At 36.4% G+C, this 25,530-nt stretch overlaps 1 protein-coding gene across 1 annotated transcript; it reads left to right on the forward strand.

Moving 5' to 3' along the window:
• Positions 1 to 16,280: 16,280 nt before the first annotated feature.
• On the forward strand, positions 16,281 to 17,070 carry LOC110935539. The gene has a single exon (XM_022177922.2). The coding sequence runs from the start codon at positions 16,284 to 16,286 to the stop codon at positions 17,013 to 17,015; it is 732 nt and encodes a 243-aa protein (XP_022033614.2). The 5' UTR covers positions 16,281 to 16,283; the 3' UTR covers positions 17,016 to 17,070.
• Positions 17,071 to 25,530: the final 8,460 nt, after the last annotated feature.

Consider the following 25,530-nt stretch of genomic DNA (forward strand, 5'->3'; position numbering starts at 1 on the left):
TTGCTATACCAAAGCCTTCAAAACTTATTTCTAAGTTATGTAAAGGTTATTTAAGGTATGTTGAGTATATGTTGATGTTCCGGAGTATTTGTCGCATTAAACTGAGTACGTTTACGCACCAGTTTGCGTATAATTCTCTAGAAAGCGATGTAGAGTTTGAATTTGAACAAAAGTCAAAACATGAAAAATGCAAAACACAACCAAACAAACATTGGGATCAAATAACATTATTTTATTGATAATTGAACTGTTCATGATGATTACAGGCACAAATGTTACACGTTGGAACTCCCGTCGTGGCCAAGAGTATACCTGGGAACGAGAAGATCAAATGGAACTCAAGTATCCCCAGTTATTCGAAAACCGTGCAACCACTACTGAGGCTGAAGCTACTACTACAGAATTTCGGGACGAAATTCCAAATCAACGGCGGGATGATGTGACACCCCAGGAAAACCAGTAAACGATACAACTTACTTAGCTTCCTCAGTAACTACATACTAAATTTCGGGACGAAATTTCTTTCAACTTGGGGATGATGTGACAACCCGTAACTTCGAGGTATAAACCATTCATTTCGCTCTTACAATTAAATATATACTTATCTATTTTCGACAAATTAAATTTGTACTCATTTAGTTATAGTGTGGTTCGTGTAGTCGAAACCAAGTCCATTTGGTGATGAACCGACCTGAGCCGTTTGAACCATGACATGACCGGCATAACCCGAAACTCTTGAGGTTCGAATCATGACATAAGCACTATACATTAGTGATTGTATTGTTATTAATAATTGTGAGCAATTAAGAATGCATGCTTTACTTTTAAAAAAAATATATGTATATAACAATACTATTATAACATACAAATGAGTGGTGTGTGGCCCAAGCTAGAAGCAGGTCCCCACAAATCAACCCATCATGAAACTGTGATATTGATTCTCGGCCCATGCAGCTCCACCGCCCTCGCCTCCAATTTATTAGGTTACGTAACACGTATGTTCACATACTAATTTCCCCCTCCACCGCAAACCCTACGACTTTTGGCAGCAGTTCCTCCACCATCACGTACACCACCTCTCGTCCCTCTCCCTCCCTCGGCAACCGGAGAACATCACCACTCCTCCATCACCAATCGCCGGGCGTGATTGATCAATTGTGAAGAGCGAAGTAAATGATCTGCCGAGCAAACAAAGGTGAGTTCACACTCTTTACCAAGGCATAGGATTCCCGGGGTTGGGAATGGGGTTGAAGGAATAGATTTGTACTTACACTGTTACTAGACTACCTACCATCGTCCTCGGTTGTGCAGGACACATACGTAAAACCTACGTATACTTGTTCTCATCACTGTCCTCAGGTTGCGAAGGACACTCACGTAAAACCTACGTGAACTTATACTCACTACTGCCTCGGTTGTGTCAGGCACTTACGTAAAACCTACGTAAACCCCCGCGTACCCTGTCCTCGGTTGTGAAGGGCACTTACGTAAAACCTACGTAAACTTTGTACGTATTACTGTTCTCAGGTTAAGAAGAACGCTTATGGTTACAAATAGTCTAGTGGATATACAACATGGGAAGCCCCCACCAATAGAATATACTATCGGCCCAGTAGAGCCACATGTTACAAACGAACTTACTATTACGCATTTACTATCTGTGAACTCGCTCAACTAGTTGTTGATCCTCTGTTACATGCCTTGTAGGTCGTTAGGTACTTGGAGCTTGCACAGGGAGGAGCTGGTCGTTGTGGACACGGATCGTGAATGTTTCGCTAAACACTTTATGACATTTCATACTTTATTATCTTGGGTTTTATTTATACGCTTCCGCTAAACAGTGATAACATACTTATGTTTTGGAACACCTTTCATATGGATTGGTTTGGTTTGAATACAATTACTTTTACTATATACATTGTTCTATATGATTGGTGGCTTGATCCTGGTCAGTCACGGTCCCAAGCAGTGATACTCCGCAGGTGGATTTTGGGGGTGTGACAGATGATGTGACACCCCAGGAAAACCAGTAAACGATACAACTTACTTAGCTTCCTCAGTAACTACATGCTAAATTTCGGGACGAAATTTCTTTCAACTTGCGGATGATGTGACAACCCGTAACTTCGAGGTATAAACCATTCGTTTCGCTCTTACAATTAAATATATACTTATCTATTTTCGACAAATTAAATTTGTACTCATTTAGTTATAGTGTGCACACGTGTAGTCGAAACCAAGTCCATTTGGTGATGAACCGACCTGAACCGTTTGAACCATGACATGACCGGCATAACCCGAAACTCTTGAGGTTCGAATCATGACATAAACACTATACATTAGTGATTGTATTGTTATTAATAATTGTTAGCAATTAAGAATGCATGCTTTACTTTTAAAAAAAATATATATGTATATAACAATACTATTATAACATACAAATGAGTGGTGTGTGGCCCAAGCTAGAAGCAGGTCCCCACAAATCAACCCATCATGAAACTGTGACATTGGTTCTCGGCCCATGCAGCTCCACCGCCCTCGCCTCCAATTTATTAGGTTACGTAACATGTATGTTCACATACTAATTTCCCCCTCCACCGCAAACCCTACGACTTTTGGCAGCAGTTCCTCCACCATCACGTACACCACCTCTCGTCCCTCTCCCTCCCTCGGCAACCGGAGAACATCACCACTCCTCCGTCACCAATCGCCGGGCGTGATTGATCAATTGTGAAGAGCGAAGTAAACAATCTGCCGAGCAAACAAAGGTGAGTTCACACTCTTTACCAAGGCATAGGATTCCCGGGGTTGGGAATGGGGTTTAAGGAATAGATTTGTACTTACACTGTTATTAGACTACCTACCATCGTCCTCGGTTGTGCAGGACACATACGTAAAACCTACGTATACTTGTTCTCATCACTGTCCTCAGGTTGCGAAGGACACTCACGTAAAACCTACGTGAACTTATACTCAAAACTGCCTCGGTTGCGTCAGGCACTTACGTAAAACCTACGTAAACCCCCGCGTACCCTGTCCTCGGTTGTGAAGGGCACTTACGTAAAACCTACGTAAACTTTGTACGTATTACTGTTCTCAGATTAAGAAGAATACTTATGGTTACAAATAGTCTAGTGGATATACAACATGGGAAGCCCCCACCAATAGAACATACTATCGGCCCAGTAGAGCCACATGTTACAAACGAACTTACTATTACGCATTTACTATCTGTGAACTCGCTCAACTAGTTGTTGATCCTCTGTTACATGCCTTGTAGGTCGTTAGGTACTTGGAGCTTGCACAGGGAGGAGCTGGTCGTTGTGGACACGGATCGTGAATGTTTCGATAAACACTTTATGACATTTCATACTTTATTATCTTGGGTTTTATTTATACGCTTCCGCTAAACAGTGATAACATACTTATGTTTTGGAACACCTTTCATATGGATTGGTTTGGTTTGAATACAATTACTTTTACTATATACATTGTTCTATATGATTGGTGGCTTGATCCTGGTCAGTCACAGTCCCAAGCGGTGATACTCCGCAGGTGGATTTTGGGGGTGTGACACCTGACCTCGTGACGAGGACAGCATTCCTTCATCATCAGTGCTCGAAGTTCGTCCCATGTTTGAGCCAGTGCCACCTCGGCACCCCTATCTCTCTTCACACCTTTCCACCATGTCAAAGCTCGTTTCTCAAAGACACTTGATGCAAAATCTACCTTTTGCTCGTTTGGACATTGAACATGTCTGAAAGTGCTCTCTAAACTCTCAAACCATTGTAGAAGTGTAGTCGCTCCTTGAGACCCAGAAAACTTTGATGGCTTAGCCGAGTTGAACGTGTTGAAGCTGCAGGGGGCATTATTGTTGTTGAGGGCTTGGTTACATTGGGCAACGATGTTCGGGATTGCAGCAGTTATTTGCTGTGTAATGAAAGCTGCCAGATCTTCAATAGATACCGGATTTTGACGTCGTGGAGGCATTCTAAAAAGGGGAAACAAGAGAGGAAACAAATGAAATGGCATGGGGTAAGAATAGGACGTTGCAATTACCAACCAAAAATCATGGGTGATGGTCATTTGTTTGAACCACGAAGCAAACAAATGACACACAAAGGCTGAATCAAAGCAAATAGATCCTCATAATGCATCACGAAGACATGCTCGCCTATAAGTGGACACTCACCCCAAGAGTTCCCATGTAAGAGTGACTGGTCCGATTATGTGGATTTGTACGAACACTCTAGCCTTAGACAGAAAACTCAGGGTACAGGCATTCACTCTTCCAGTTTGCACGTGTTCACACTATTTAGGACCAAAAACTTTGACGAGAGTTTTGAAAACTCAAAGGGGTTCAAAACCTTATAACAGAGGGTTCAAAACCTTACAACAGAGGGTTCAAAACCTAGTAATCAATCATCCTAGAACAGATGATTAGTTTTCAAAGCGGTTTTGAAATTTATGTTCTTGTTGTGGTCGTCGCCTAAGGATAGGTGACGCTATTGTTTTATGACTAAACGCAAGTAAACTCGCGTTAGGGTCCTAGGAAGGTTATAGACTAGGTCAAAGCATTACTAATAACCTAATTCCCTATAACCATTGGCTCTGATACCAACTTTTCTGTCACACACCGACCACGTGGAACATACAAAACGTGGCGGAAACGTCGGGGAGTGTTGTAACAGAATCAATTGTTTCAAATCCATGGCAAATGAAGTTTCGTTTTATTAATCAAACATGAAAGTTTACATTGTTTTATACAAGAACCAAAGAGTACATTACATAATTTGACTAGTTCTTGTCTCATTTTAAGTCACTAAGGCACAGGTCCGCCTAAGTATGTCTTGATAAGTCCTATGCATCATCTCCTGAAAACACATGTGAAAATAGGTATGTCAGCATAAAAATGCCTGTGAGATACATTGGTTTTGGGAAAACGGGATTCATGACTTATGTTTGAGAAAATGTTTAGTCATGAATCTTGTAATTTGCTTTGTCTTGTAAATCATTTGAAAAACGATAGGATCAGATGATATATATAAATAAGAGAACACTGTATGGTTAAATGGATAACCATGTAAAATGAGTTTGTATAAGATAAGTCGTTTGTAAATCAATGTCTCGTGAAAAGTGTGTTATTTGTATAAAATGTTATATGTCTCAAATCGAAATGATTCAAATAACGCTACGATATGTAATACCATACAAACACTTATATATAGGAAGTACCAGCGGCGTATCCACCATGCTTGTATCATATTACACATGCCTCGTTACTTAGATCACTTACTCAAACCAAACCATCAAGATGAAGTGTTTAACAATTGTAGAAATGTTCATGTATAGTCAAATGTCTATTGCCAAATGTAAATCATGTCAACAGATACAACTGGTTCACACGGTTCAATGGTTACGAATGGTTCATGTAATCAAAGGGGTAAGACGGTTCACATAGTCAAATGGTTACAACGGTTCAAAATGTAGTATAATGTGTTCATATGCTGGATGAGCATATGCAACAGAAATGCAATGTAGAATAATGTACTAAGTATGCACACAATGGGCGTACGTAGCATGAAATTTATTGTAAAGTGATGTACTAAGTATGCACACAATGGGCGTACATAGTATGAAATGTATTGTGAAGTGATGTACTAAGTATGCACACAATGGGCGTATATAGCATGAAATGTATTGTAAAGTGATGTACTAAGTATGCACACAATGGGCATACATAGCATAAAATGTATTGAAATCATGTACTATAATGTACTAACGAATATAGCAGGTACATGATGTAAAAACATGGAAAGCATGAAAGTAACAAGTAGGCACATGCGTTTCACCCCAAAACAGTTTGGAAAACAGTAAAAGATGGGGTTCAATGTACTCACCTGAGATTGCTTTGAAGTTCTTGTACAACAACGAAATAATGCTAGAGATCACGGATATCAAACGGCACCTAATATAGGTAACTACGTTAATATACCGGATCTAAATCGGAGGATCGGATAGTATGCGGGTTCGTAAACCAAACGAGTATGGAGACTCGTGTAATATGGTTTAATAAAGCCTACATACTAAAATGAAACCTAACCTAAGTGCTTACGACCCATTATGACCCGTTTAGGTAGCTTATGCTACCTTAACGCCTCGTTCGCGTAGAACGCGTTTAGAACGCCTAACATCGTGACCATAAGGTATAACCTCGGAAGGTTACAGCTATGGTCACCTAATGTGTTTGGTCAGATCCTAAAGATCGACCAAATGGGTCGGGTTCGAAAGTATAAGCGATTGTTTAGATCGCTTACCTTACGATCCTATATAAGCACTAAACTAAAAGTGACGAGCTAGGCATGTTAGAACATGCTTAACTAAGTTTAGAAAACAGGTTTAGCATCAAAACAAACGGCTTTGATGCTCACGAGTAGTTTGGTTACAAAATACGCAAGAATGCACATTTTGGCCGAAACTACGACTCGTCACTGAGCCTAGATAACGTGGTAATCAGTAGGTATAGTCACTACGGACTATAACCATCGTGATCACGCTCACGTTATGAAGTTCCAACGAACTTCGTGTTGACCATAGGCTGGTCAACACAGAAAGTCAAACAAAACGTTGACTTTCGGACTCGAAAAGCGAATAAATGAACAAAAGAACACTTACGAAGGGTCCCCGAAAGCTATTCTCGATCCAGGAGCTCGGGTTTGAAGCAAAGGCCTCAACTTAGAGCTTTAGATCAGATTTTGTGGGTTTTTAGCCAAAGGGGGGGGTATTTATAGGAAAAGCAAGACCGTTAGGATCGTTTCTTGAATATCGTGTCAAGATCCAAGCCGTACACTTGTCGCAAAGTTGTGGTGGCTCATAATGACCCTTAGCTCCTGAGATTGTGAAAGGGCATTGCCCTTTGGAGTGTTTGAAAGGCCAATCTTCAGCCAAAAAGCAAGTTTCTGCATCTGCAAGGGCCATGCGGCCCGCGTCAGGATATGCACAAAACTCAGGCGGGCCGCCTGGGCATGCCTGATCTGCACAATTTTTCAGAAATGGCAGTTTTGGTCCCTGTTGCATGTTAAAGCCATTTCCGACACTTCTAAGGCCCGTAAAGCCAACTTTAAGGCCCTAAAATGATGCCTAAACATTGTGGACATGAAACATGCTCGAAAATATGTCGGATGTTGGTTCGTTTGGCCGTACGATCGCGATGTTCGGCTAATTACGACGGAATGCACATAAGCGCGAAAAATGATCCAAATTGTGCGACGAAGGGATTTTTCTTATGCCAAACACTAAGGCATAATATAAGGATGATTACATAAATTTTTGGACGTCCGGATGTATTCAGAACGTAAGTTATGCGCGAAAGTGCAAACTTGTGCACTTTTTGACACTCTTAGCCCCTGAATGATCCAAAAGTTTGTTTTAGCATACCAAACCACTCAAAGCCTATTTCTAAGCTATGTAAAGGATATTTATAGTATGTTTAACTTATGGACATGTTCTGGAATGTTCGTTACAGTTCAAATTGGCATACTTTTGCAGTTTGTCAAGTTTAGTCCCTGTAAGCGAATTAACTTGTTTTTGCCATACCAAAGCCTTCAAAACTTATTTATAAGTTATGTAAAGGTTATTTAAGGTATGTTAAGTATATGTTGATGTTCCGGAGTATTTGTCGCATTTAAAGTGAGTACGTTTACGCACCAGTTTGCGTATTCTCCAGAAAGCGATATAAAGTTTGAAATTGAACAAGAATTGTTATGTGCAAAAGATACACATATTTATACAAGGTCCCAAGTATGAAATACAATATTTCATTGGCTTGGTATTTGTTTGATGGTCGTGGTGACACAGGTGTCACATGTTGATCGGAAATGGGACCAGGAAATGACAGATTACGTTTTTGCTAAATGTATTTTTGCTAAATCTGTTTGGTGGCAGATTTGTGTCTGGGTTAAAACCCCCATTTCTACCAAGTTTTAGTCTCTACAAGATCTGCTTATGATGGTTTGGAGCCTGGATACTCAGCATATGAGAACAAAGTTGTCTTATGCTATTTTTCTCATGGCGGTTTGGAAGATTTGACAGTCTGTCATACAGTATGGGTTTTTAGGTAAACGTTTTGTTTGGTGTAGTGTCTTATGAATAGATCTTTAGAAATTTGGTTTTTATTTACTTTTCAAGATTTACGGATGACAATACGAGATGCCCTAAACTCTGCTCTTGACTGTAGATCCTTAATTTTTATGTTATGGGTGAAAAGGTAAAAATATATCTTTCAAAGGGTGCTGGGAGCTCTCTTTCTTTTTCTTATTTCTAATTGATGCTTAATATTTTATAATGTGTAGGTAGGAGAATACTAGGGTGTATACAAGGTAAGGTTTTTATGCTGCTCAGTTCTCTTAGATTCTACACATCAAATAACTAATGGCGGCAAAATGGGTAGGTCAACGAGTTTGGTAACACAGTAGCGGGTCAAAATCAGTAATTTGTTACCGGTTAAAATGGGTTGGGTCGACCAAAACTGATATTCTCTCATTTTTAGCTCTTTTAAAGTATTTATTGTGACAATTGCGCTCTGTAAACACTGTATGATGTAAAACAATATTGATTATCAATGAAACGATGTGTTTTGGTCTCAATGTTTGTGTATTTGTGTTTGACAATTTCAAGTTTTGATTCTAGTTCGATTTCAAGCTTTTAATCGCTTTCTAGAAAGTTATACACAAACTATTACGTAAACGTAATCAGTTTAATGCGACAAACATTCCGGAATAGTGACATATGCTTAACATACCTTAAATAACCTTTACTTAACGTAGAAATAAGTTTTGAAGGGTTGGTGTGTCAAAAACAAATCTATTCGATCACAAGGACTATTTGTGACAAACTGCAAAAGTCTGCCAATTCGTATAGCAACGTACACTCTGGAACATGATCATAAGCTAAACATACCATAAATATCCTTTAAATAGCTTAGAAATAAGTTTTGAGGGGTTCGGTATGCGAAAATACGCTTATTTGATCATAGGGACTAAAAGCGTCAAAACTGCAAAAGTATGCATTTATGTGCATATCTTGCGTTCTGACCATATCCGGACATCTAAAAATTTTTGTAATCACTAGAATAATGTATTTTAGTGATAGGAATGCAAAAATACCATTCGTCGCGCTATTTGGGTCGTTTACGCGTTCGTTACGATTCCGTCGTAATTAACCGAAAACCGTAACCATACAGCCAAACGAACCAAGATCCGTGACATTTTTTAGCAAAATTCTGGTTAAATATACTTTAACTTCATTATGGAGCTTGAAAATGGGCTTGACGGGTGCTAGAAGTGCCAAAACGAGACAAAACAAGCTCAGGGGTTAAAAATGTCAATATTTGAAAGTTCTCTGCCAGCAGCAAGGTCCATACGAACCGTATGGGACCTCTTACAGTCCGTAAAGATGGCCCTGATCAGCAGATTCAATGAATCTGCAAAACAGCCTGCTCATTTGGTTTTAATCCCTGATTTCTTCAATTGGTGGGCTAGTTTGTGTGATTATCAAGTCCCCAAATCCAGTTTCAACAAGTGTGTGGCCATGATCCTTCCTTGATCAACACACAATCAACATGGCAATCATCTAGAGGCGCAAGATTTCCTATAAATAGCAAGGTCTTCTTGCTCATTCTTTGTTCGTCTCCTTCAAATCTGATCTATTGCTCTGATTGAGGCTACCACATTAAGTTGGAGGCTTCATACTTGAGCATTCTAGTTCAATTTTTCAGCCAAGAACACTTGTAAGTGTTCTTTAATGCTTGTTCATTTATTTCAAGCATGAAAGTCAAACAGTGTTTGGCTTTCAGCTTTGACCATGATTTGGTCAAGACCAAGTTCGTTTGAACTTTGCAACGTGAGCGTAATCACGATGGTTATAGTCCCTTGTGACTATACCTACTGATTTCCACGTTGACTAGTCGAAGTGACGAGTAAAAGTTTCGATCAAAATGTACGATTATGTGCATTTTGCGGCGAAACTATTTTCAGGTATCAAAACACTTTGTTTTGTTATCAAATCAGTTTTCTAACTTATTTAAACATGTTTTAACATGTTTAACTCGTCACTTTTAGTTTAGTGATTGTTTAGGTCGTAAGTCAAGCGGTCTAAACAACCGCTTAGACTTTCAAACCCGACCCGTTTGGTCAATCATTAGGATCCGACCAAACATATATCGTGACCATAGTTGTATAGGGAATAACCTTCCGAGGTTATACCTTTAATGTACGATAGGTAGTTTATATGCCTTTGAAAATGACTAAAATGCCCTTTTCATGTATAATTTGAATTTAAGCATATGTAACTTAAATTTTGACACTTAGACTGATTATGCAACATATTTAAACATGTTAGGGCATATAATACTTGTCATAGGACTAGTTAGGCTATTCGTTTGCGCTTTTGCGCAAATGACGCGTTAAAGTAGCGTAGACTACCTTAACAGGCCATAACGGGTCATAAGCACTTAGGATAGGTTCCGAATCAGAATGTAGGCTTTGTTAAACCATATCACATGAGTTTCAATACTCATTTGGTTTACGATACCTCATTCTGCCCGATCTCCCGATTTAGGTGTCGATTTATTAACATAGTGATCCGATACTAGGTGACACTTGATTCCTTGATTGCCCGAGCTTGTTAGTTCAGTTTAATCGAGGATACCTTGCAATCTCAAGTGAGTACATAGTTCCCCTATTTTACTGCTTTCAATTATTTTGGGGTGATTCATTTGTGCTAAACGATTTCGAGTTTTCAAAACAAAACGAATGCTATGGTTTATATTAAACACAACCATTTCAATAATGTGAACGAACTTGTTGGGACGTTATTACATAACACGAATGACATTCATTAGCTTTGGCCGAGCCGACCAGTAGTATGTTATGGTACCACAGGATTTGACAAATCCCGGCATCGGACCATCGCCATGGTTTTGTATGGGGGTAATGTGGGTAACGACAGAAACTGATGATTGTTAACATACCCTTTGGTAGTTTGTTAACACGAGTTGAACGATGGACGAGTCACACAGGTTTAAATGTATTCAACAAGTTGACTAAATGTTAGTTTTCACAATTAAAACACAAACGATTTGAACGATTGAACAATTTGAACGATTGAACGATTTGAATGAGTTAAACAAATTGAATGATTGGTTTTGATAACACGAACGATTGAGAACAAGTACAATTGAACGATTGGTTTTTGGTATGTGAATAGATAACGGGACGGGTGTAATGTGATAAAAGCTTGGTAGATACGCCGCTGGTACTTCTTATATATAAGTGCTTTCATCATATTACATGCCGTGGCGTTTTTTAGTTCACTTGGACGAATGATTTCTAACGATGACACGAAACGATATTTACTAAATGATATAAACCATACAAGTTTTATTACAAGAACGATTTACAATTGGGATTTCAAAGACAAATGTTTTAGTCAAGATTCATGGCAACGAGATTTTATAAACTATAACCAACTTGTTTTAAGCTGGTTAATCATATTACAATACCAAACACTTTTCAATACAAGGTTTTCAAATATCGACTCTAGTAGTTGTACGAGATATTGTAACATGTATACAAGCCATGAATGAATTTGACATACACGCAAAACCTATGCGCTCGCCGACATTTTTATGCTGACTTTATTTTCACATATGTTTCAGGTGGTGTTTGATGATTATGATGCATGCTCACATAGGGTTGGACGAGGCCTTAGTAACTTAAAACAAGAAAGACAATATGTAAACTCGTTTTGTTTTACTTTAAGACAATGATGTACATTTAATAATTCAATAAAACGCAACTTTAATCCATGTGTTGTGAAACAACGATTCTGTTACTCCACTCCCCGATGTTTCCGCCGCGGTTTCGTTGTTTTAACGCGGTCGGGTGTGACATTTATTCAGTGTCTTAAATATGACTATGAAAAGTATATTATTTCAATAGATTTCTGTATTATTGATAAATTGTTTTATGGTCAACATGACCTAAACTGATCTTCTCTCATTTTTAGGTCTTTTCATTCGATTTTAATAAATTATTTTCTTGTATTGATGTGTAAGGTTTTGATTTACAATGGTGGGACTCGGTTTATCGTATGAAAGTCCGTATTAAATCAGCAAGAGCCTATCATTCATTGTTCATATGCATAACATGTAAGTAGAGTGATTAAGGTTTTTTCTCCTTTGGTTTTTATTCACTAACTCTGTTATCTCTGTACATGTTGTCTTCAGCGATGAATATTGTCTAGAGAACCATTGAATGCATCAACTTGCAATATCCTAAGGATGTTTGATGGGCTTCGAACAATTTGGTTAAGAAAGGTGTTAGTCTTTCTCTTTTTTATGATCTTTAGTTTTGACTATTGTTTATTTTGTTATTCATACCTAGAAGTCAAAGCTAGATTATTAGAATATGTTACTTTGAATCTGTATAAATTAAGGGGTGAATGTTGTAATTTGATTTGGAGTTGTTTGGCATAAAGTGACTTATTATGGTTTTAGTTTTATGGATATTAAGGGATGAGATTCAGACAAATAGGTCAATCTATTTTTTAAGTAGCAATAGTCTGTTTGAGTACTAATATCCTAACACTCATAAGTGACTAAAATAGTTTGAGTACTAATATCCAAATGTAACCCTTGTGCAAAATTTCGGGCTTTCAGAAACTTGTTCTTTGAAAGCAATTTGATAACTGATGCTTAAACATAATCCATTTAAACGCAACGTACACACCAAGACGAGGACATAAGCAACACGTACCCTAAATACCCTTTACATAACTTAGGAATAAGCTTTGAAGGGTTAGGGACGACAAAAACAAGTATATTCCATCACTATACTACATGCACTTGCCCTAGCGTGTTGTAGAGAGTAATAGTTTTATATCATGTTTTATAAATTTAAAACTTGATGAATGAGTAAAAAGGTACTAAAATACATTAAAAATCGGTACACTCCGAAACACGTCAATAACCTATATAGAGTGTTTGTACGATACCGGTATCATAAAGGATCAATACCGACCAAAAAAAAACAATGGTACCGGTATGGGTATTCATTTTTATAGGTTTTCAATTGATTTAAAAAACGTGTTAGATGGAAACGATTACTATGGCGAGGGCCAATACAGTACTGGTATTGTAATGAATCGGACCGATAATGCCCAAAGACCCGCAGCAAAGTATTCATGAATAGTAATTTTAATTCTGTAATAATATATAGACTTTTTAATATGTTTAATATTTCATTTCAATATTATAACAAATTTAATTATTGTATTTACTTTTAAACTTAAATATATTAAAAATTATTATTTTTATAACCGCAATACAAGTACCATAACGAATCGAACCAATATCAACCGTATAACCCTAGTACCGGTACGAGAATTCATTTTTATGGATTACAATTGATGTAAACACGAGTTGATTGTTGTACCGGGTGCTGGTACTGTAATCAACCGGACCGATGTTGACTTAAGGACCGCCACAAAGCGCAGAGGAATCAAACTTGTATATATATAATTAGAATTGGAAATTGGAAATATATATAATTGGAAAGTGATCATGAATAGTAATTAAAATGTTTATAATAATATATATGTTGTATTTCTTCATACTTTTATCATTTCATTATGGGAATATATTACAATTATATTTACTTTTAACCTTAAACATATTTCTTTAGTTTTAACTTTTAATGATTTTTTCCATATTATTGATACTGACTGAACAATTTTAGTATCATACCGTATAATATCAGTATAGTTTTTTATTATTAGCATCATCATGTGCTTATTATTATGTACAATTCGATAAAAGTTCTATTTGAACGAGCCATATATAGCTGATTTTTTCTATCATCACAAATCAAATATATATATCAACCAAACAACACTGGTAACAGTACCATATTCGTTTTTATAGTTTTCTCAATGTGGCAGTATACAATTCATTGAACACAAAGTTATATTCGCAATAAAGTATTTTTTTGGTATTGTAAGCTATATGGAGTGTTTATATGATACCGGTTTCATAAGGGACCGATACTGACCGAACAACACCGATACCAATACACATATTTGTTTTTCTTGTTTTCAATTGATTTAAAACACGTGTCGATTGTCAATGATTGTTATGCCGAGTGCCAATATGCTAGTGGTACTATAATGAGCCAGACCGATAATGACCAAACGCCCTCAACCAAACGCCCTCCGTTAGGAACCACTCTTTATTGCGAGAACCGCGAGAACCAGTGTGAACACAAACAGTAATACCTAAAAAAATCTAAAAAACACCCGAATTTTTTTTTACTACTTTTTTTTTGCTACTAAAAGTAGCGATTTGAACATAAAAAATAGTAAAAAAATTAAAAAAAAATTTAGATTTTTTTTATTTTTTTTTATTTTTTTAGATTTTTTAGGTTTTTTGGGGTTTAGTTTTTAGCATTTTAGCTTGGGGGGGGGGGGGTTTAGGTTTTTGGGGGGTAGGGGAGGGGGGTTTAGGTTTTGGGGGGGGGAGGTGGGTGGGGGGGGGTGGGGGGGTTTAGGTTTTTGGGGGGTGGGGGTTAGGTTTTTTTAGGGTTTTTTTAGGTTTTTTAGCTATTTTAGGTTGTGTTCACATTGGTTCTCGCGGTTCTCGCATGAACCTTACCCTATATATATATATAGATATATTTTGTCAAAGAATAACAATGAATACTAATTTCAAATTTATAATAATATATTGTTTTTGATATTTTATTACTTTAATATTATTATACTTTATTATTGTATTTACTTTTAGCATATTTCCCTTTTTTTTTCTTTTTAAACCATATTTCTTATGTCATTTACTTTTGTTTTTCATGATTTTTTATTTTTTTCAATTATATTGCCTTTATCAACTAAGTTGATGAAGGAACATGAATAGTGATTTTAAATTTATAATAATATATAGTTTTTTAATATTTTCATATTATAATTATAATACTTAATTATTATATTTACTTTTAATATATTTTTTTCAATATGTAAACCATGTTCCTTATTTCATTTATTTATTGTTTTATATATATTTTTTCAATTATATTGCCTTTATTAATTAAGTTAATATTTTTTAATAACTTGCATTTATTAATTTTTTTAAAACTCAAGTACACAGTTGTGCTTATTTTTCCCATGGACATTCCCATAATTCAAATAGAGTATTTATTTGGTATCATTTTACAGTACGATAATAAACTAACCCGCTTCAGTTATTATGGCTTTGAAAACCACATGCTTCATTTTCAATTAACGTTTGTTTAATATTATCATTTGTTCCGTTTCATCGCAACATGCGATGTCAACAAACCTAGTATAAATAAAAACAATACATATTCAAATAGTAAAATATTTCAAAATTTACATTCATTATTTGAAAAATGATATCCCTTTTTTAATATAAAGAGACATTGGAATTATGTTGTATTTTTTTAGTCAAACTCTGCTCGAGTTGACCAACTAAGATCCAATTTTGACCAAGGTTGACCGCGATTAATGGATTCCGAGTAATTAGGTGGAGTTGAAGAAAACTGTCTTGGCAGTCTACATTGTAGCGATACTCAGTCTCTAAGACCTGCTTTTACAACATTGGTACTCTTGATATAAAATTAAACAACTTCTAAAAACCAAAATATGGTTTATGTAAAATGAAATTGATTGAAATCGGTATCGACTTAATTGAAAAACATTAAGATTTAACTTAACACAATACGATTCAACTTTCAGTAAAATGTTGTTGGTAACATCTTATATAAAGCAAGCTAATATCAATATCTATTAACTAATTTTGTTTAAGTATATCGTACATCCATATGGGCAAAACAAATGTCTTGTCATAAATTTAGCTAAACATGTGGTGTTAGCTATTAATATATATCAACGATTATAATGTCTTCAAACAATTAGTAATAATATAACCAGTAAAGAAAATTTATTGCCGTAATTAGAATATTTTATTTACACATTTAGCTAGTCCTTAGAAAGAATGCAACAATATTTACATAAATAAGATGAATGATCTATATTTTTTGGTAATTGTATATATGTGTAATTGTGTGTGTATGTATATATATATATATATATATATATATATATATATATATATATATATATATATATATATATATATATATATATATATATATATATATATATATATATATATATATATGTACAGGATTCATATAGTTCAACCAAGTATATCCATGGCTTCTTTACCTTTTTTCCTTTGTGCTCTCCTAACTTTCTCATCAATATCTTTCCAGGGAATCTCCGCTGTGAACTTCGAAGTGATTAACCTGAACCCCCAACACGCAGGCGCCATCAAGTTTGAGAAAATAATTGGTGGGGTTCCGTTCACTAAAAAATTAATGGCTCAGATCAACCAGTATATATGGTCCAACATCTTGAAACAAAACACCGCGGCAGACCAAAAACCGCATACCACTGTAACACTTTTCATCAAGGATTTTATTGGAGGCGAAGCAATCACTTGGGGCGATAATTATAAATATATTAACGTTAGTGCGGTTTATTTACGGGATTACAATGGGCCAATGGAGTTGAAATGGGAATTCATTTCCCTTTTGCACCATGAAATGACCCACGTTTTCCAATGGAATGGAGAGGGTAAGACCCCTATACCTTTGGTTGAAGGGATTGCAGATTATACCATCTTGAAAGCAAATTACTTTCCACCGGCCTTTATGAAGCCTGGTGCAGGAGATAAATGGGACCAGGGGTATGATTACACAGCCCGTTTTCTTGAGTACTGTGACGGGCTCGTTCCAGACTTTGTGGCAAAGCTTAACAAAATGATGAGGAAGACTTACGACGTCTCATTTTTCAAAAATATAACAGGAAAGCCTGTTGAGAAATTGTGGGCAGATTACAAGGCTAAATATGCGAAGAAGGCTTTGGAAGAAATACAAGGGTAAACATATATATGTCATTGCATGGTGTGTATTGTGAACGTCGTGAAATAAATGAAAAATCATGTTTTTAATTCGGTATTAAATTAACAAAGTACGCACGTTTGGAATATAATTTCAACTTTTTAATCAAATAACTGAATTTATATGATAATTATAATAGGTTACAAGAAAGGTAAAGGCGTAAAAAGCAAAACTGAAATAAACAAGATAGAAAGAGCAGAGAAAACTTATTCATTAACAAACGACTCTTGGTACACTTTATATATGTAGACTAATACAATAGGTACCCTAAAGCCCATCAAATGTCCGGATAAAATCCCCCTCATACATCTCAAATTATACACTATCAATGTTAAACTACTGCGTGATGTTGTATTGATTTTTAGGATCGATACTTATTAACTGATACTACAAGATAATTTATATTAGTCCCCTCAACTATTAAGTTATCTCTTAGTATGTGAAATTCAATCTTTTATCACATCTGCTACACTTGATCTTTCATATAGTCTTCTTCGATTTGATAGTTGAATGCAATATTGCCTTCAAATACTATAACTGGGAATCTTTTGATTTACTCTAGTCTGCACCCTTCTTGAATATGTTAAAATCATTAAGCCTCATAAGTGAAAGTGTATTAGGTTTGAGATCGAGCTTCATACGGGTCTGATATATACTGTAACATGGTGGTTGTGAGTTGATATTTCACATGGAACAATCCGATGTCTTGGATCCTATAAAATATCATTTAATTCACTTCGTAACCATGCCTCATTAAAAATCTTACTAGGAAAAGTTAGTGGGACAAACCCATAGCTAAGGAAAAAGAGTGTAATACGTATTTTAACAACATGCTTTTGGGTGATGTTAAATTGTTACTTTAGGACCTATGAGATAAACTGATGTTATTGACAATAGTGTTGCCCCATCAAGAGGCTTGCTAAGAAAACCTAATAGGAAAAAACTAAGTGTAGGAAAAAATTGCAATATTTTATATTTAAATTGTATCTTGCTAATACATTATCTACAACGTAATCCCACATGTCTTTTTATCTACAAAATATGTTACTGCTTCAATCGTCATTAAGTGTGTACTTTTTAAAATTTTTAAATCATTAATAATAAGTTTAGTATAAAAGTTATAATATTCAAAAACTTATAAAAATTTAAAACATAAATTTTTAAAACTAAAAAAAAAAACATGTGATACAACACAAATTAAATTTGTATACTTTATAATGTAGAAAGTTATAAGTTATAATCAGAGTATTAATTTATTTTGTTACAAAACTCACAAACCTGAAAGGGCCTGTTTTGCTATATTTGATAAGTTATATAATGTTATTCAAAAGATTGTACATGGTTGTTTAGTTTGGGGACTGAAATGGGCAAACTGTGAAACTTGAAGCAAATCATCCGCCTTCATCACCGTTTTTCCGATCCCAACAGTTCTGGCGACTTTACACAATTCTGGCGAGCCCCAAAAATAAACGCGTTTGGCAGTTTCTTTCAAACCAGTTGATGTTTCGTCAACATTCCTAATAGAAAAGTCACACAGTGTCAAAATTTGACCAATTAAACCCGTCCACAGTTTTCCGGCAAGCAATCTATTTGGAAATACAATTGCAACCCTTCTGTTTTTACCCTAAACGCAACCATCCTAATCAAAATAACCCGTTTTTAGTGATCCATAAAATGGTAAACATATTAAACCGACGAAGTCAAACCCCACGCACCAGACCAGTTCTCCTTTCATGTAACATTTGCAAAAAAAATTCAACCGTTGAACACTTTCGATCGTTTTCGTATTTAATGAAATTTTATATTTTATATACGAAATACGTAATAATACGATCGAGCGAAATGGTATTCACGACACTTGCGAAACAAAATCCAAGTTACATATCCCTTATACCCTTCATATAGCTTAAAAATCAAGTTAGAAGGGTTAAAAATGGCAAACAAGTGAAAATGCAAGTTCGGGGCCAAAACTGCCAAAAATAGTAACTTATTTATCAGAAGGCCTTACGGACTGTAAGACCTAAAGCCATACGGTCCGTAAGGGGTGCCCAATAGCAGAATTATGCTTGTTCATCAAATTCTGCCATCTATATCCATTTATGCCACCTAGCACCAAATTTTGCCACCATTTCTCTGGTTCAAACACCTCAGTAGACACTTGTAAACATCTAAGAATCAATGCCAACACTTGACATGATCTCATGAACTTGATGCAAGTATAAATAGAGGTGATGTTGAGCCATTTCAACTTGCACCATTCAATCTTTCTTTCTCTCTTCTATTGGAGCTTGCTTCTGCTTATAGAGGCCTCCTACTAAAGTTCTAAGCTTTCCATGAACACAAGTAAATGTTATTCCTTATTCTTTTTCATTTTTGGATAGTTATGATGTCACACCCCAAAAACACCGCATGCGGTAACACCGCGGGATATGTGACATACCAGGATCCAGCTCCCATTCACATTGAACTACAACAAGATATTCAATTCCATTCATTTCATAAAATAGTTTCAAATCATAAGTTAAACCAAAGCAAACGTTCAGCGGAAGCATAATGTAAATAATTATTCAAGTGTTTCAAAACAATGTGCTGTGACACCCCCAAAATACCACCTAGGGAGTGTCCTTGCTACGCGTGTGACAAACCAATAACGAGCCACCAATCATATTGAACTCATGATAAGTTTGTAAATTGTGACAACCCTCGCAATTACAGGTACTTACAAATTAATTAATTTTGATTATGTGCTTAATGACTGTGCGTGACTACAACTGACACCTTAAACTGCTTACTGATTTATGTAACATACATACATGTGCATCACTTTACATACAGTCGCCCCATTTATTTCATACAGACTCTTAGTGACAAACCTGATGCACAAAGCACAACTAGCACAGTGAGCGGATAACTCAGACACATGCTGACAATGCCAGCGCATAGACAAACACTATATTGAGGCTAGTATGAGCCAGGGATAGAGTACTACACCAGTATGGAGTGTAGGGAAGTGAGGACCATAAGACTGTGTCACTAGGTGATAGTTTGAGTGCAGGAAAGTGCCTAAAACTCATTTTAAGTACAGAATTCTGCATTTTCAGAAACAATTCAGCCCTTAACACACTCGTGTTATACAGAGAATTGACTAAATGATCCTGAACGCTTTCCTAAGTGTTGGAATTAAAATTCATTACAAAAAGATGCATAAAAGACACCATGGAGTACAATTAAACGCTTTAACGGAACGATACGTAACCGAACAACCAGACATTACCCGGGACACCAAAATATTGTCAGAAATATTATTTTATCATTCTTAATTATTTACGGTCACAAAAATCCCCACACACTATATAAACATGACATACACCCACTATTATAGAAAATACCCTTAACCTCCTAATTATTTACCTATTAGTTACCAAAATTTTACATTTGACCCCCCCCCAACCGAATTTTCAGCCAAATGATGACCAAATATTTTGTTTAGATTACCTAGATTCTTTTTTGATTATGCTTGATCTAGTTGCCAAAGGATAAGGGTCATGATTACTAAATTGACCAATAGGGTTAGGGATGATCATTACAACTCCACACTCTCTAACATAACTCCATTTAACTCACTCTCTCTCCCTATTTCGGTTCCCCCTAACCGAATTCACCATCACCACCACTTCACAACCATCTTCATCCATTTATCAAGTTCCATTCAAGCTACAAAGGTAATTCAAAGAGTTGCATCTTGTGGAACTTCAAAAGGGCTTTGTTCTTGCTTGTTCATCATCTTTTTCTCATCATCTTCTTCACTTAGATTCATCCCTAGCTTTAAGCTAGTAGTAAGTCCTTGCTAAACCTTTCATCTTCTTGTTTTGTAGTTTGATGTGTAGTATAATGCTATTCACAAGAACATTGAATGGATTAAAACAATAAATAAACATGCTGATTCACATTTTCAGCCGACTTCAACAGGCTGTAACTGGACCATTATAAATTGAAAAACTGATTTTCTGAAGCCTAAATTATGCATTTTTGAACAACCGATCAAATGGCACTGGAATCGTAATTTTTCGAGGTCGTTTACTATTTTTAAAGGACTATTTTTGGACAGCAGTTCAAGCTGTGTTTTTACTGCAGAAAAAGTGTGTTGTATTCAGAGTCATAACTTAAAAACTGAGTAGAAACAACTCATGGAATTTTTACAGTAGATGGTCACCGTTGTCACGATGATCCTCAAACTGGAATTTCGTCAATCGGACTTACAGTTAATTTTTAGTGAATTATTCCGTAACTGCAATCAGAAAGTAACAAATCTGATTGCAGTCGGGTAAATAAATTTCTATAAAATATTGGTAATGAACTGGACCCTGATATTTTTACAAGATAAAATTTGGATCGTATGAGTCATTCTGTAAAAATTTGGGAATGTTTGAAATAGGTTAACTATTTTATAAAAATCCTCGAAAACAGTCCAGTTTTGGGTGATGAAGCTAAAATAAAGTAAGTAATGCTTTGCATGTCTAAATGTCGGGTTGGTTATGTGAGAACGATCTACGGGATATATGTAAAAGAAAATGACATGCTATTAAGCATGGACACCCCCATTTACAAAGGAGACTATGACGAAATTTTCCGAAAATCCTAACACTTAATAAATATTTTTGAGACGGGTGTTTACTAGTATACTTTAGATTTTGTTTTCAAAGATAAAACTCGTCATAATATTTATCACAAAATACAAAGTATCGGAGGTTGGTTTCATACCTGAATATGGTTAAATATATATTCTCTAAAAGGGACTTAAAAATATATTTCCGGCATCCCATCCTTGGGAAGGAAACGCGTATATAAGATACTTTAGAAGTATTGATACTAGAATATGGAATGAACAATTATTCCAACACGACATATGATTAAGTTGAAATATTAATTATTTTGACAAATAATTATCACTCGAAATAATATAAGAAACGTAACTCAAAAACATAAATACTGAGACAAGGCACGACCCGTTCGTCTAATAGACGTTAGACCATTGTAGGTAGTCGTGTTTGCTGAGGAGTTTGGGTTACAAGTACCGAAGACGCAATACAGTGAGTTCATGTCCCCCTTTTCTCTTAACTATTTTCAGTTTTACACCTCGGGGGTGAAATACATGTTACAGACATTTACAGACATTTACAGACATTTACAGACATTACAGACATTTATTTACATGGTATGGTTAGCTTAAGGAGGGTTTTTATTACGCGAACATGTGAGTGGTGGGCATGACACTTAAGGCCATTAATCCTCGTTGTAGGACCGAGGGACATTAGTGATAGATCTATTTGGGTGTAGCGAGCCCCACTCCTAAGTCCGCTGAGTGGACCATGAGATGACTAAGTGCCCGACGCACAAATCCGCTAGGTTTGAGTCTTCCTACATCACTTCACATATAGCATTGGCTTTGCAACCCAATGATGATTTCTTTTTCCTTATTGCTACATACCAGGGATTTTCATACATACAGACACATTACAAAGGTTTATACATACTCACTTACACATGAACTCGCTCAACTTTTGTTGATTTTTCAAACTACATGTATTTCAGGGAATTAGTAAATGGATCTGGCGGGCGTTGGAGTTTTTAAGCTGCGTTGTGAATAAAGATGTCATCCAAGTCATTAGGGCTTAGAGCATTCACATCCAATCCACTAAAAATATACATACATTCCACTAAAAAACAACTCCTATATCAATATATTTTCACTAAAAACAAATACTTTTTCTCTCTCCTTTTCAATATATATTACATTTTCTCTCTCCTCTACTCACAACCACTTTCAAAATATATTAAAAAATTATACAGGGTGAACAGTATCCCCCCAAATATACAGATGAACAGTAACATTTTCTCTCTCCTCCACTCACAACCACTTAAACCACTTTTTATAATTTAAAAACCCATCTCTCAAGATTTGGTGAATAGAATGTGAATGCTCTTAGGAGGCGTATCTTAATCCTGGACGAGATACGTGGTCCTAAACTCGGGGTTGTTTTAAAATCTTTTGTTGAGTCTTTTTGAACTCCTTAAAACATGTTATGGTTGGTAACTTGAATTTGGTCTCGTCATTTCAGACAATTATGTTGTACTACTTTTAAACTTAAATTAATGGATGTACATCTACTGGTTTTATCATATAGTGTTGTTATGATCATATGCAATGGTATTAAGAAGTCACACCAATAATCACGCTTCCGCAAAAGTCAGGGTGTGACAGCTTGGTATCAGAGCCTCGATCATAGCGAACTAGGATTCTTTCTCGAGTCTAGACTATGATCATCAGGGCTCTCACGAAAACATTTTCAAACATATATTTTTTTTGTTTTGTACATTGACACTAAGCTTCCAGATCCAGGGAACAAACTTTTTTTTTTACAAACAAAAGGCACAACTACACATTCCAAAACTTATATTTATAATTCAGTCTTAGAGACTGAGGGAGGATCAGTCTTAGAGACTGAGGGAGGATCAGTCTTAGAGACTGAGGGAGGATCCGTCTTAGAGACTGAGGAAGGATGGGTCTTAGAGACCAGGGAATTGGACTTTGAGTCTGAGAGACTAGGAAAAATTGAGTCTGAGGGACTAGGAGAAAAAATTGAGTCTGAGAGACTGGGAGGCTTAGTCTGAGAGACTAGGAAGGATAGTAGGTTTCATGAAGAATAATGTGAATACATGACTACATGGCAAATTATCTTGTTTGCATAAACTGATTGTTAGTACTTACTATGGATATACATGTTATGACTATTACGTACCGGCGCACGTGTCACACTATTTAGAAGGCGAGTTATTAGACATTGATAACCCTCCGGCCACCGTCGCCGATAATGAGACTGCACTTGCGCCGGAGATATTTACGTCGGGCACTGAGAGTGATCCCGATATGCTGACCAAGGGCAAGGACGACTTACACCAGTCCACGCTACCAGAATTTGGGGATGATTTATCCTTGCTGAAGGCTTCTCTGACAAGAATCCTTCTGTTACTCCTGTTCCAGTCCATGACCACTTCATCACTGGTCATTCCGATAGCGAACACACCATGGTTCCGAACCTCGATAATACGCCCCCTGTGGACATTCCTTCCGAAGGTAGGCTACTCGACGAATAGCCGATGACGTCGACATGACTATTGATGGTCCTCCTGACGACATCCGTGGTGATGGGAATTTAGACGAGAACGTTATTACAAATTTCACATCTGAGACCCCTTTTATCAGGCTATCCTCTGCGCCTAGAATACACTCGATTTCAGACTCCTTTGAGTCTGTGACATTTACAGCCTTATAGATGGCCAGATTCCAACCTTCTACTACTGACACAGACGACGACGCCGTTATAACTGCTGCACTATCACTTGCTCGAGGCACCATGTAACATTTGTGCTTCTAATCATTGTGAATAGTTCAGTTATCAATAAAACATAGTTATTTTATCCCAATGTTTGTTTGGTTGTGTTTTACATTTTTCATATTTTGACTTTTGTTCAATTTCAAACTCTACATTGCTTTCTAGAGAGTTATACGCTAACTGGTGCTTAAACGTGCTCAGTTTAATGCGACAAATACTCTAGAACATCAACATATACTCAACATACCTTAAATAACCTTTACATAACTTAGAAATAAGTTTTGAAGGCTTTGGTATGGCAAAAACAAGTTAATTCGCTTACAGGGACTAAACTTGACAAACTGCGAAAGTATGCCAATTTGAACTGTAACGAACATTCCAGAACATGTCCATAAGTTAAACATACCATAAATATCCTTTACATAGCTTAGAAATAGGCTTTGAGGGGTTTGGTATGCTAAAACAAACTTTTGGATCATTCAGGGGCTAAAAGTGTCAAAAAGTGCACAAGTTTGCACTTTCGCGCATAACTTACGTTCTGAATACATCTGGACATCCAAAAATTTATGTAAGCATCCTTATATTATGCCTTAGTGTTTGGCATGAGAAAAATCCATTCGTCGGGTCATTTGGATCGTTTTTCGCGCTTATGCGCATTCCGTCGTAATTAACCAAACATCGCGATCGTACGGCCAAACGAACCAACATCCAGAACATTTTTGAGCATGTTTCATGTCCACAATGTTTAGGCATCGCCCTATGGCCTTAAAGTTGGCTTTACGGGCCTTAGAAGTGTCGGAAATGGCTTAAATACGCAACAGGGACCAAAACTGCCATTTTTGAAAGTATATGCAGATCAGACAGGCCCAGGCGGCCCGCCTGAGTTTCTGCATATCCTGATGCAGGCCGCATGGCACTTCCAGTAACCAAATTTTTGTCTTTCTTGCAAATCTGGCCTTTCAAACACACCAAAGCGCAATGCCCTTTCACCCAATCAAGAGCCAAGGGCCATTTTCAGTAACCACAACATTTTGACAAGTGGACGCTCAAGATCGTGGCACGATATTCAAGAAACGATCCTAATGGCTCTACTTTTCCTATAA

The sequence above is a fragment of the Helianthus annuus genome, chromosome 16 (genome assembly GCF_002127325.2).
Source record: "Helianthus annuus cultivar XRQ/B chromosome 16, HanXRQr2.0-SUNRISE, whole genome shotgun sequence".
In the NCBI taxonomy this organism is placed as follows: domain Eukaryota; kingdom Viridiplantae; phylum Streptophyta; class Magnoliopsida; order Asterales; family Asteraceae; genus Helianthus; species Helianthus annuus.